At 55.6% G+C, this 13,206-nt stretch overlaps 1 protein-coding gene across 1 annotated transcript in view; it reads right to left on the bottom strand.

Moving 5' to 3' along the window:
• The window catches only part of PTPRE (protein tyrosine phosphatase receptor type E), a 152,813-nt gene that overhangs the window by 16,846 nt on the left and 122,761 nt on the right, over positions 1 to 13,206 (bottom strand). The window contains 6 exon segments of the mRNA XM_047701911.1: positions 1,498 to 1,661; positions 2,793 to 2,912; positions 5,687 to 5,784; positions 7,593 to 7,629; positions 8,288 to 8,364; positions 12,656 to 12,746. Coding sequence (XP_047557867.1) covers positions 1,498 to 1,661; positions 2,793 to 2,912; positions 5,687 to 5,784; positions 7,593 to 7,629; positions 8,288 to 8,364; positions 12,656 to 12,746 — 587 coding nt within the window.

Below are 13,206 nucleotides of genomic sequence, written 5' to 3'. Positions count from 1 at the left end.
GTCCCCACGGTCTCTGCTGCAGGCCAGGGCCGGATCTCTGATGGGGTCTTGGAAGTCCCTAGGCAGGGACTCAGGCCCTTCTGTCCAGGCCTGCACCCCCCTTAAGGAGGGAGGGCCCTGCTCACCAGGCTGTCACCCTGATTACACCTGTTTTGGCCATTACAGACAAGGTCATTGGGAGGATCTTGGCACTGCCAAAGGACCAAAGGGGACAAAGGACAGAAGGCACCTGCACAGGTGATCCAGATGCTCTGACTCCATCACACAGGTGTTTGGAAGCAAGCCACATGGAGACTCTGGCTTCCGTGAAGTCTGGGCAAGAACAGGAGTGGCCGACAAGGACCCCACGCTGGGGCCAAGCAGGACTGGCCCGCAGATCCCCGCCCCAGTACAGCTCCTGGGCGGGGCTGGCAGGGCCGGCCCCCGTGATCCTAGACGCCACCTCATTAAATGCACAGTTGCCCCAGGGTCCCTCATCTCCCAAGGGGCAGGTCCAGGACTCCCTCCCAGCCAGGATGACAAGGCTTTCCCTTTGATCTCCAAAACCTGTCTGCAGGTTCTAACCAAGCACCCACTGGGAGGACGGGGAGTCTGGCAAGGGAGCACTCTTCGTCTTTCTGCTTTTGTCTCCAAAGCCAGAATGGGCACAGGCCAGTCTACCAACTCCAAGTCCAAGGCCTTTTTCTCGGACATGACCTTCTGCACCAGAAGCCAAACTGGGCATGGGATGTAAGACACAGAGGGAATAACTTATGCCCTGCCTCTATGGTTCACGAGTCCAGAAGAAATGAAAGTTCAGTATGAAAACCACCAGGGACACGAAGGTGTGCAACTTGCTCAGGAAAAAGGGCTCACTTTCAGAAGCTGCTTTTCCACAACCCAAGGAATAATCACAGTGTTGACAGCTTATGCCGATCTTAGCTTTGTGCGAAGTTCACCCCCGGGGCAAGTCCAGGGCCCTCCAGAATGGTCCCTCCCACTGCAGAGGAGGAGAACGCAGCTGGCAGGAGAAGGGGCAGCCCAGACCACAGAGCCAGGCCTTCAGGACTTCCAGCCCTGTACGGCTGTTCGGGGCTGCTATTCACTGGGCCTGGACCGTGGCCCCCAGCTCCCCTGAGCACTCTTGTCTCAACACAGGAGGCTCCCCATAGAAGTGTGGTTTCCACCTCTATCCTCAGAGGTGACTTGAGGGTCTCTGGGGGCAGGTGAGGGGAGGCCAAGTGAACCTGCCCAGAGCCCCACTAGCTCCCTCTACCTGGCCTCTTGGATTTTGTCTGTGCTGGGTATTGGGGTTCCCCCTCAGATGCCGCTAAGCAAAGGGTTCTGCTCTCACGGAGTGGGCCACACGTCCCCCCAACTCTCACCCCAAGGGGGTCTCTGAGGTGTCACTTCTGTCCCCAGTGAGTAGAGGCTGCTTCATTCCGCCCTGCCTGCCCTCCTGCCCACGCCGGCAGCGGCCCACGGGGCATGACCCACGACGGCCCCACGCAGACATACCTACAGTGGACCACGATGGGCCCGGCATGGGCGGGGTTGAGGGCCTTCACTTTCTTCAGGAACTTCAGCATCCCGATGGGGGTGAAAGGCACTCCGAAGTCGGGCCAGCTGGTGAAGTGCAGCTGGGAGACGAGCCGTGGGGCTTTGCAGCCATCGGGGAGCTGCTGCGGGAGATGGGGAGGTGTGAGTGGGGGCAAGGGCCCCTCCCCCAACACCACTCTCTGAGGATGCTCCCTCCCGCCCCCATACCCCACCCCACCGTCTAGACCCTGGGCAGCAAGGAGGACATGGGTGGTGTGCTACCTGCGGGCAGGACTGGCAGAGCGGGACCTGCAGCCTGTCCCAGGCCCACGGCAGGCTGGCCTCGGGCAGCCAGACACATCCAGAAGCTGGCCCTCGGGCTCCCAGGCCCCACTATGAGCGGGGCGGCCACGTCCCACTTCCTTCCTGCAGCAGCACGCCCTTTCACTCCCCATGGTGCCTTAATTTGGAGGGAGAAGATGATGTGGATGGCCAACCCACCCACGGCCTGTGAGCGCGGCTCTCTGCCCCAGATCACGGAGGGCTAGCTAGTGCACGTGCACGTGTGAGTGTGACCGTGAGGGTCACAAGCAGGGGACTGTAAAAACGATAAAGCTCGTCCTCTTCCCTTCTTTGCTGTGGCTTCTAGAAACCTCATCGTGCAAGTCACAATGCCAACTCCCCTTCCTCTGACTCCTGACACCATGACCTTCTGTTTTTCCCTTTTATATATATCATATATATATATATATATATATTAGATCTCTGCTCATCTGTTTTGGACACAGGCATCTGTATGGAAGAATGCCTTGCATTCTTTTAGGCAAGGATGGGGCAGGGATGAGCAGGAAATAAGTATGACAAACACTGAGGACGCTACAGAAATGCTTTTGAGACTGTTAAAAAAAATCCCACCTTACCACTTTGGCGTGTGAAATGACATCATGCTACTGGGCGAGAACCACCAGTCCTGGTGCCCCTCCCCCAAGTGACAACTTCCTCCACCCAAGATGGTGAGGGGGGCCTGGGGCTGCCTGAAGACCCCTGGGCACCTGTCTCCTCCTGCGTAGATCCAGATCCTCAGTCCACTAAGCCCGACCCCGTCCCCTCCCTGCACTTGGCCCTCCCCAGCCCCCACTCAGCGAGAGCTCCTACAGCACCGGCAGGGGGGTGAGGCAAGTCTTCATATTAAAAAAAATTAGACGCATATTTGCTCCTGACACTGCTCTCCGCAGGACGGCCTTTCTAGAAAGCCAGTAACTGAAAGTGCTTACGGACTGTATGCAGAACTTCCGGACAGTGTAATCTACCAGAACCACGCAGTCCTCCACGCACACACGGATGTTCCCGTAGGTCCAGCATCCCTGGTCCGGCCAGTACTGCGAGCACTTCTCCTACACGGGATGGTTGCACAGAGATAACCAGGTGTGGGGGCGCCCCCAGCCCCGCCACCGGCACACACCAGCTTCCCTCAGGCAGTTCCCGGAGCTGGGAAAGGGCCAAGAATGCGAGGCCGTGCAGCTAGTAGGGGGCAGTCCCAACTCTGTGCTCTGGCTGAAGCAGGGGCCCGCAGAGGACAGGTGCCCTGCACACAGAGGCCCATCTCAGTACCCGCCCTCCCTCTGGGCTTCCGGTGGCTACACGGGGAGACTGTGAACCTGCAGCCTAAGGCAGAAGAGGCTGCTGTGAGCACAGGACACAGGAGAGCGTGAGGACACCGTCCTAACAGGACAATGTCCCCTCCCTCCTCCAGGACATCTCTGAAGCATCCCAAGGAGAAAGGTGCTGGTTTGGGCCATTCCTGGCCCCCTGGGGACCCTCCAGGACCCCCTGAGATGCTTCCCTTGAAAGGCCCTCACTTGGGCCTGAGGGTTGAGTCTAGGGCCCCCCACAGGGCTGTGCATGTGGAAGCTTCTCCGCCCTCGGCCTCGGCCTCCTGGTCCCGCTGCGGCCACAGTCCCCTCCCTCTGGTCAGATCATGAGATGCTGGAGCAACTGCATTTCACAACCTTTCGCCAGAATGTTGAAGCCAGGGAGAGGACAACAGAAGTGTAACCAAGTAAGAAAAGGGAACTCTATTGAGAAATGATCTCATCTGAAATGGTGAAAATCAAGATACAGAAACCGGCCAGCTCTGAGTCACAGAAATGGAAAAATCCAGTAGGAGTCTTCGGAGACAGATCAGAGAGAAAATGTCCAGTGACATGCAACAGGATGCCTGCTGCAGGAAACGGAGGCGTACTCTGAGACCCGCTGCCCTGTGCTGGTCTCACTGGGTCTCCCTCCTCCTCACCACCCCCATCCCTGCACTGCTCAAGTGGCAGCAGGAGGGACGCTGGTCCCAGGGAACCCTGGGGCTCCCAGGGCAGCGTCCTCCTTCTCTTTGGGGGCCAGGTCCTGGCCAGGCATCTGCTCGGAGTGTGGGAAGGGCTCAGTGTGCCTGCTTCAAATCCCCTGACTCCTGTCACTCTTTCCATCCACGGGGCAGGATTCATTCTGTGGGAAGGCGGTGGCCCTCTCCAGCCCAGTCCCAGCCCCCTTGGAAACAAAACAAAAACCCCGTCCTACCCGACAGGAAATGGTAACAGGAGGCTTCTTCCTGTGCCACATGGCACGTATAAAACAAATTGGTGAAGGTGGCCACCGGGAGGGGCTCTTCCCTGCCTGTCCTGCCTGTGGACCAGTGTCTGCCTTGAGCCCCAGCTGAGCTCCCCTGGCCCGGCCCACGACTTCTGTCTCAGAGGACACAGCCCGAGCCTAGCTGCCTGGGTCCCAGGCCAGTGAGTGACAGCAGGGCTGGGGTGGGGAACAGCAGGGACCAGCAGGACAGAGGTCTCCCAGCACGCTGGCCCTTCCTCTCCACCTGTTGCCACCACTTTGTTCTGGCCCGCACACTGGAACATGCTAGAACAGTCTCCCCATGCCTAGCAAGTCTCCTTCTAGCCTCCAATTCTTCTAATCTGGAGAGCAAGCTCACTTTCTATAACTCAGGTCCTTCTTTCTGCCGAGAAGCTTCCCACGGAACCCGTCTCGGCCTCCCCTCGGAGCCCGAGCCCGGTTCCCTGACGCATTTCTCGCCTTTCTCCTCCCAGCACGGCTGCGGGCCCAGCAGATCACTCCTGGCCTCACAGTCCCATCACCCTGCCGGGTGCTGCCTCTCTGGGGCTGTGTTTGGTCAAGTTCCCTCCAGCCTTGGAGATACGGTGCCACTCCGGGCCCTGCCTTGACCCATACCCAAGGAAGGGAAGTGCTACTTCCTCTGGGGGTCTCCCTCCTTCCTGCCCCCGAAGCCACAATCACGCTGTGCTCTGCCTTATTCCCGGGGGTAAGAAGGGAAGGGCTGGACGCGCAAAGAAGGCCTGGCACGCCCCCCACCCCCACCCTCGGAGCCCTCTGTCCGCTGGGCTTGCTCCGCCTGCCCTGCCCACCACTGGCCCTGTGCCCCCTGCTATTTCTATGTCGCCTCCTGACACAGTTTAGCTTGATCTGCTTTCTGTTTGGCGTCTGCTCTGCCCAGGGGGACAGAAATCGTGGGGGCCAGGGTCTGTGAGCTGGTTCACAGCACGCACCTCGCCCCCCGCATTGTCTGTCCAGGAGAGTGGACGCGAAGGAACATCTGTCACATTTAGGAAGTGAATCCATTTATCCTTCTTCTTTCTAGAGGTTTCAAGTTCTTATAAAGTACGTACATCCCGTTTTATTTTAGAAAAGCTCACACAGGGATGAGAGTGACATGCCTTCAATGCGCCTTGTTTTCCAAATTCATTTCTCTCGTCTGGGTAAGAAGCAGTAAATCCATCTTTAATTCTAGTCTGAGGCCCACTATATTACCAGCCTGAAAACTCTGAGGCTCTCATTTCTGAGGTCTGTGGCTCCCACCGAGGCGTGAGAGCAGTCGGCTGACCAGGGAACCTTGGCTGAGGAAAGGATGAACAGCGTGACATTTCTGTGTCATGGTCTAGAGCAGGGAGATGCTGGGGACACAGCACATTTATTTCAAGATAAAATTGCTATGAGCCAATGGTGGGTTTTTTGCTTTTTGTTTTTTTTCTCTTCTTCTTCTGTGGTGATAAGGGCGAGGAATAGGAAAAGGATGTGGTGAGCACGCCCCCCAGCGAAGCCCCAGAAGCACAAGAGCATCCTCCGTGAGTCAGAAGGCCAAGCTCACCTCTTTCCTTTCTTTCAGGTTCGTCAACATGACGATGGTGGCGGACTTCTGCTCCCAGATCATTCTCCAGAAGTCGTTAACTGTCTCCTGTTTGGGGCCTATAGATAGGGGATGATCCCAAAGTCAGACCTGAAGAGGGTCCCTGGGGGTCCCAGCCCCCATCACCCTGGCTGTGGGGCCCCGGGGAGGCCACCACCGCCCTGCTGCTCAGAGGCACGAAAGTGCTGCTCAGCGGACCTGGAGATCTGCCGCTTCCCCGCCCGGTCCTGCCGCAGCACCCCACCCGCTACCCTGCTAGGGCTGGGGAGTCCTGGGGGGCTGCACATCTGCACCTGGGGGGTGACCCTGTTCACAAGCAGTAGAGGGTATTCAGATGAGGCTTGGGTCAGTCTGTGTGTCACAGCAGCTTGTACCCAATCTGGGGCTCATCAAGCCTGCGGAGACCAGAGCCCACTCCAGAATGGCACAGGTGTCCGTGTGTCTCACACACACACACACACACACACACACACACAGACTGCAGGCTGGCCGAACCGCCCTCCGTGTCTGAGCCCCTGCCCATGCGTCCCAGACCCCTGCAGCGGGCCGTTCTCAGGGCCGTCCAGGGAGATAAAGCATCCCCAGAAGAAAGTCCTCTGCCCTTTGCCCTCCCTCCTGCCTGAATACAGACACAGAGCCCAGAGACGCAGCAGCCATTTTGTGACCCGGAGGAAGACAGTGACACGTCACGGAGGGCGGAGCAGGAAGACACAGAGGCCCCTCTCCTTGCAGCTGCCGCCTCAGCCCTGGGCTGCCTCCCCTGCTTACAAGGACAGAGAGAGAGGGAGAGAGGGAGAGAGAGAGAGATAGGATCCTCTATCTGTGTCAGCTAACGTCTGTCAGGTTTTCCAACATTGTTGTCCTCTGGGTGTACGCGCATGTGCCTTGCCCTGTTTCTTGGGGAGTGTGCATTTTTGGTAAGTTCTCAAGTGACGCTGATGTACACTGACTTCTGGGACCTGCTCTCTGAGCAACTCTTGCTGAAGACACTGGCTGTTGGCCTGCCCCGGCTCGTGAGGCAGTGGATGGTAGCCCAGATCAGAAGCACACACACACACGCGCGTGCGCGCGCACACACATGCACACGGACACACGAAGTGGCCTGTGGGCAAGGCTGAGGGCCTGCTGCTGAGGCTGAAGCACCCTCATGGCTATGGCCTTGATCTGAAAAGCTACTCACACCCCCACCCCCGCCCCAAAAAACAACCACCACGTGGGAGCCACACAGAGCTCAGCCAACTGAAAGAGATACGAGTCTGTCTAAATTAAGCAGCCCGCTGAGACGGTCACTGCTGGGCTCCTGCGTGCCCTGGCTTTGACTCAGGCAGATGTGGAAAAGAGGTGTGTCTGTCTGTCTACACCTACACACTGTGTGGATGAGCACCCGACATGCCTGTTATACCCACACTCAGAAATGACCTCGCCCGCCATGCTCCTTATCAGTCGGCCCTGACCACAGAGGGGGACAAAGCGCCCAGAGGCTCCAACGTGTCTGCGTTCTCGAAGCTCTGTACACAGAATGAGCTTTACGGGCTTCGCACACAGATGCACAGAACGACCTCGGGACGCTTTCAAAGACGCAGACTCTAGCCCAGCATTTCTGCCCAGCTCCCAGGACACTCAGAGTCAGCAGAGCACTGCCTTGCATCGCAAGGCTCTGTGAGATTAGAGATGCAGGGACAGGTGGGACAGACGGGACAGACCGGACAGGTGGGACAGACTGCATTCAGGCCACAGAGAAGCAGCACGGCACACAGACAAGAAGCCGAAACGGAGCCCCCGCATTCCAGCCATCAGATGAGGACACGGTCACCGTCCTCATCATTTTACCCGAATTATCTTCTGCAAGTCACAGTGAGAAGCTTACCTTGAGCGGCGATGAATTTATTCTTCTCTTTGTAACCCTAGAATGATAAAATCGGGTCGGTAGGTTTTCGTAATTGCCTCTGCTGAAGGATTTCATTGTTGTTTGGAAGGTAACATAGTAATCACGAAAATCTTGGAAAACACAGAAATAGGAAGAAAACTCACTAGCAACTTCAGAAATTGTGCTACTTTTGATTGTCCCTCTGTCGAGTTTCCATTAATACTTGCCCAGACACACACACACACACACACACACACACACACACCACATTTACATATTCTTAACTGGTTAATAGATACAAATTCTCCTCCACTGTGTTTTCATGATGATTTTATAATTACTGTTAAATGATTTTTTAAGTTTCAGTTAAAGTGGGTTCTTAATCCAGCAGATATGGTTTGACCATAAACCTGTCCTACTGGTCCCTCCTAACCTGTTTTATCAGTAACACAAAGAACTCTGTAACAAATGTCCCGTGTGCTTCTAGGCTTCTTAAAAATGAATCCCCGGACAGATGCTAATTCAAAAGGCCTGGTAGCATCCACGCCATCCGTGCTATGGCCAAATGGCCCACGAAAGTTGTGATAATTTAATTCCTGGCTCTCCAGAGAAAAGTCATGATTCACACTGAGCCCCAAATGGTCCAGATGTGCACATCATGCTGGGCAGAGGGGACAGGAAAATGGCAGACTTACATCTATGTAGGAAGCATTAATGTAATCTGAACACGGGGTTCCATCCACCTGGCTCAAAATCACCCTGGAATGATCATCTGTTTAAAAAAGAAACAACAAAACATGACACGAGGAAAAGAAACAACAAAACATAACACGTACATATCTTCCATCTATGGCATTAAACACTGCAAAGGACACGACCGGGTTTCCCACGGTGATCACAGGGACCGAGGAGGCGTCAGGAGACCCCGCGTGGCATGACGGTGGGAACACATCTGTTTCACTGAATACTGGGCCTCAGCATGGAGGACAGTGCCAGACCCTAGCCAGCTGCTCAGTAAAACCCGCGGGATGACAGCGGAGGTAAGGATTCAAGTGGGGACTGCTGGATCTCCCCTAGACCCGGAGCAGCAGCACGTGCTGGGACCCTACAGTGAGATCACCATAGGCTTCTCTGAAACCCCAGCTGGGCACCAGTTGGTGTACTCAGGATAACCCTGGACGGGAGGACGGGGTCCCCCCTCTCCCAGGCTTTTCAGGGAAAGGACAAGCAGACTCCACACTCCAACCATCAGCCTTCAGATCTCTAGGGATGGAAAGTGGGCAGAACTCACACAGACCTGGGCTGAGCACAGCGGGGGCCACCTGCCGGGAAGATTCTGGCTTGTTGTACAAGCAGTGCCCAGAGTGGGAGGGTGACCATGGAGAGGTCTGTGTGGGGTGTTTTCTCTGTGTGTGAGGGTGTGATATGTGGGTGTGTGGGGTAAGTGTGTTTTCTCTGTTTCTTTCTGAGTGTGTGTTTGTGGGGGGTGTGTGTGCACACACACCTCAGGGAGGTTTCAGCCAGGGTCCCCTTGTGATTTCGGTGGACCCTTGTCACTCCTACCTTCATAGGCCATGTCCTCCATTAAAAAAAAAAAAAAAAGAAACATTTCATTTTATGACTGCGTTACGAGTTAATATGAAGCTTAATGTAACCCAGATTGGATTACGTGTATATTATTTTCTGATTTTAAAGGAAATTAGATAGTTTCATGAGACATTAAAAGTGTTGCAGGCCCGGGCCTGGGTCTCCTCGCTGGTGTACTCCTATTCCTCCTGGGAGGAGCGATAGTGGGGTTGCCCAGACTCAGCCCAGGGCCCGGGTCAAGGGTCACAGATGCTTCTGGGGTTAGTCACGCTGTGCCGGGCACAGAGACTGGTAGAGGATGTGGGCTTCATAGGCATTTACTGCATGGATTCTGGAGAAATTCTGTATCCTCCTCCTGCTTTATTTTCCCTAGTCCCCACAGGACTGACACTAACTGAGAAGGCTGTGTTTGTGGTGTGGCTCTGGGGCAAGGACCCCAAATCCTAGCTGTTGCTGCCCGCGAGCCTGGAAGGCGGGCCGGCCTCAGACAACCGCTGTCTGGACATCACACTGCTGGGCCAGATCCGTCCTGTCCTAGCATGACGGGCCAGTGAGGCTCCCAGGGAAAGTCATGACCTATATGGGGCCGTCAGTGTATCAAACCCCAAAGGTCCAGCTCAGGCAGACATTTCTGTGAGACCCTCCCACTCCCAGGGGCCGACAGCCCTGACGCAGAAATAGCTCTTCCCGAACGTGCGTAAAGCTGGCTGAAAATCATCTGGTACAGTTTACTCTTTGAGAGCAACTACAGTTTACGCTTTGAGAGCAGAGGGCAAAAAATAGACTCCCGGTTCGATTTAGAATCTCACAGTTTCTAAGAGCTTCCTGTCTTTTTATTCTGAAAGTCACACTTCACTTTCAAAACATTATTTCCTGAAATGATCAGCTGTTGCTGTTTTTCCGGAGAAGAGGATGCTGTCTCCTGACTAGCCATTGAGGCTTTCCACAGCCCGGCCTCGTGGACCCGAGACCCTCTGAACCACCTCCAGTGAACCAGCCCATTCCTGTCCCGGGCCCCCAGCCGGCCCCAGGGGTATCTCTGGCCAACTCCTCAGTTTAAGGAGATGCCCCCTCCCTCAGCCTGTGCCTTGCTGATGCCGGATCCCCCCCACTGGTGATCTTTAGGGCACATCCCAAGTGTCTCCATGCCACCATCCCAGAGACCCAGTGTCCCATCCACACGAAACACCTTACATCTGGGCAGAACGTCCTGGCCCCTGATGACTGCCAGCACCCTGCCTCCTTGGCATAGGGTACCTGGGCAGGAGAGGGCTGGGGCTGGACCCTCTCCCAGCGTGGGAGGACGCAGGATTGGCCCCGTCCCATGTTTACACTAGCAGAAAAGGCCCACTTCCCTCAACAGCACGAGCTGGAGAACACAGCTTAGAGCAAATGTGCAGAGGGTGGGCTCTGCTGCTGGGGGAGGCAGTCCCCCACCCTGGCCCATCACCTCTGCAAAGCGGGGTGGGTGCAGCTAATTCCCACACCTGGCCATTAGTCCCACCCCCACTGAGGCCTCACCAAAAATACTGTTAATTTTCAGTGTAAATGTCACCTTTTTTATTATTATTATTTTTTAAATTTTTTTAAAGATTTTTATTTATTTATTTGACAGAGAGAGATCACAAGAAGGCAGAGAGGCAGGCAGAGAGAGAGGAAGGGAAGCAGGCTCCCTGCTGAGCAGAGAGCCCGACGTGGGACTCAATCCCAGGACCCTGAGATCATGACCTGAGCCGAAGGCAGCGGCTTAACCCACTGAGCCACCCAGGTGCCCCAATGTCACCTTTTAAAAACTAGAGGGGTGGGACGCCTGCGTGGCTCAGTCGTTAAGCATCTGCCTTCGGCTCAGGTCATGATCCCAGTGTCCTAGGGTTGAGTCCCCCATCGGGCTCCCTGCTGAGCCGGGAGCCTGCTTCTCCCTCTGCCTGCTGCTCCCCCTGCTTGTGCTCTCTCTCAATCTCTCCCTTTCTCTGACAAATAAATAAATAAGAAAGTAAAAGATAATATAAAATAAAAACTATGGGGGTTTAGTAAGCAAGAGACAAATGGGGGACAGGAACCCGGGAAAGCGCTTGGTTCTGACTAAGTCCTCAACCTACACATTCAGCAGCTCAATGAATAAAGTAAACGAATTAAGGAAGCTAATTAGTTAAGCCAATAATTGATAATAATAATATTACTTTCCAAATATCCCAGTTTTTATTTGACACAAAATATCCCAAAGAACCCAAACCTCCCACCACAACTCTCCTCTCACTGGACCTGGTCAAGCCCAGTGGCTGGCCTCCTCCCTTCTCTGACACCCCACGCCTGATCATCCCAAACCGTCCCCCTGCTTGTGCAGAGTCTAACGTGGGCCCAAGTCCCCTCCCCCACCCAGCGGCACGGCCACACAGCTTCCTGACGAATATCCCTGCTGCTCCCTTGACGGCTTATACAAATACGATTTGGCCCAATGGCTATTTGGTTATTTTTCATTTTATCTGGATCACAGCCTCACGGGGGCCTTTGCAAACAACACATGTCAATCCTCTGCGAAGTTCGGAAGAATTATTTCTATCGAGCACTGAGAGTCCAGAGGCCACACAAACTGGGCAGACCATGGCTTCTCCGGCCTACAGAAGACTCTAATCCTGAACATGCAACCAAGAGTCCACGGCCTGAAGCCCACCGCACAGGCTAGCTTCCTTGCTCCCACGGAGGCTCTGTCGGAGAAGGGAGGCTCTCTGGGCATGCCTGGGAGGCCTGGGCTTCAGGATTTAAACCCTTCCTGGCTACCGTTTTGTCAGCCCAATGGGCAAAGCTCACAGTGGGCGTCCAGCTGCACGAAGAGTACGGAAACCCTCCTCGGCCAGCTTGTATAAGGGCAACTACGAACTTCCAGGTTTGTCCTGGCACCAAGGGAGGCTGTGAGAGCTGCCCGCAGGGCATGGCCCATCCAGCCACATCCCTGGACAGACTGGTCAGCCAACCTGGCCCCAAAGGCCTCCCCCTGGATTCCCGCAGTGGTTGGGGTTTCTCAGCCTTCCTACAAAGTTGCCAACCCCCCAGGCATTTCTCATTCTTTTGCTTCTGTCCCTAGTCCAGGGGACCTGCTGATGGTACCAGGAGCACAGAGTCTGAGACAAGGAGAGGGCCAGGGCCACCAGCACAAGATAGGCTCAGGACTGGATCCCGAAGGAGGGCCCCACCAGCCCGTGCAGGTGACACTCCCTTTGGCCCCTGGGCAGCACAGGTCTCAACACTAAGCACAGGCTTGGTGGCCAGACCCACCACGACAGAGGTAGCCCAGGCCGCCCGTGGGAGATGGGCATCTACACTTCTAGTGCAAATGCCAAGCAGCGGTGCGGGTGCGGGCCCCCATCTCCGAGCCCTCGACCACCATGCTGCCCCGACAGGCACAGTCCCGGGAGCCACGAGGGAAAGTCGAACATACTTCCGATGCCACCCATCATGCAAGAAAGGTAAAATCTTACTGGGAAGGATGTTGGGGTATCTGTTTTTTTCTCTGTTTTCTTCCTTATTGGCCTGTTCAAAAGTTCCTTGTATGTGTCCAGATGGCAACGACTAGAAAAGAAAACACAGCATGAAAAGGGATGGACCAGACACTGTGTGCACGTCAGCCACCCTAACGAGCACGGGCAGGAGGAAGACTCTGTCTGGACAAGCCCCGCCCCCGCCCCCCAGTCTGCGGCCCTCTCTGCCCGTGCGCTGTGCCTGGCGCTGGGCAGAGCCATGTCGAAAGGAACTCTGGCTAGCAGGCCAAGGTAGCCGTGGACATAGTGATGACCCCATGGTTGGACCCGAAGATACATGAAGTCAGGGACTTGCCCGGGCATTGACACCCAGTCCCCTGGAGCCACATGTCTGGGCCCAAAGCAGGCCCACTACAAATTCGGCCAATCACAGGAGAGCCTGGGACCAGGAGGGGGCAGAGCAAGGGCGTCTGTGCAGAGGGGCTGGGAAGGTACGCTCTGCCTCTGGGGCTGGGCTGAGGGATGGGCACAGTGATGCACCAGGAACTCAG

The sequence above is a fragment of the Lutra lutra genome, chromosome 14 (genome assembly GCF_902655055.1).
Source record: "Lutra lutra chromosome 14, mLutLut1.2, whole genome shotgun sequence".
Taxonomy (NCBI): Eukaryota; Metazoa; Chordata; class Mammalia; order Carnivora; family Mustelidae; genus Lutra; species Lutra lutra.
The sequence above is the reverse complement of the archived record's forward strand: the minus strand, read 5'-3'. Positions and strand labels throughout refer to the sequence as shown.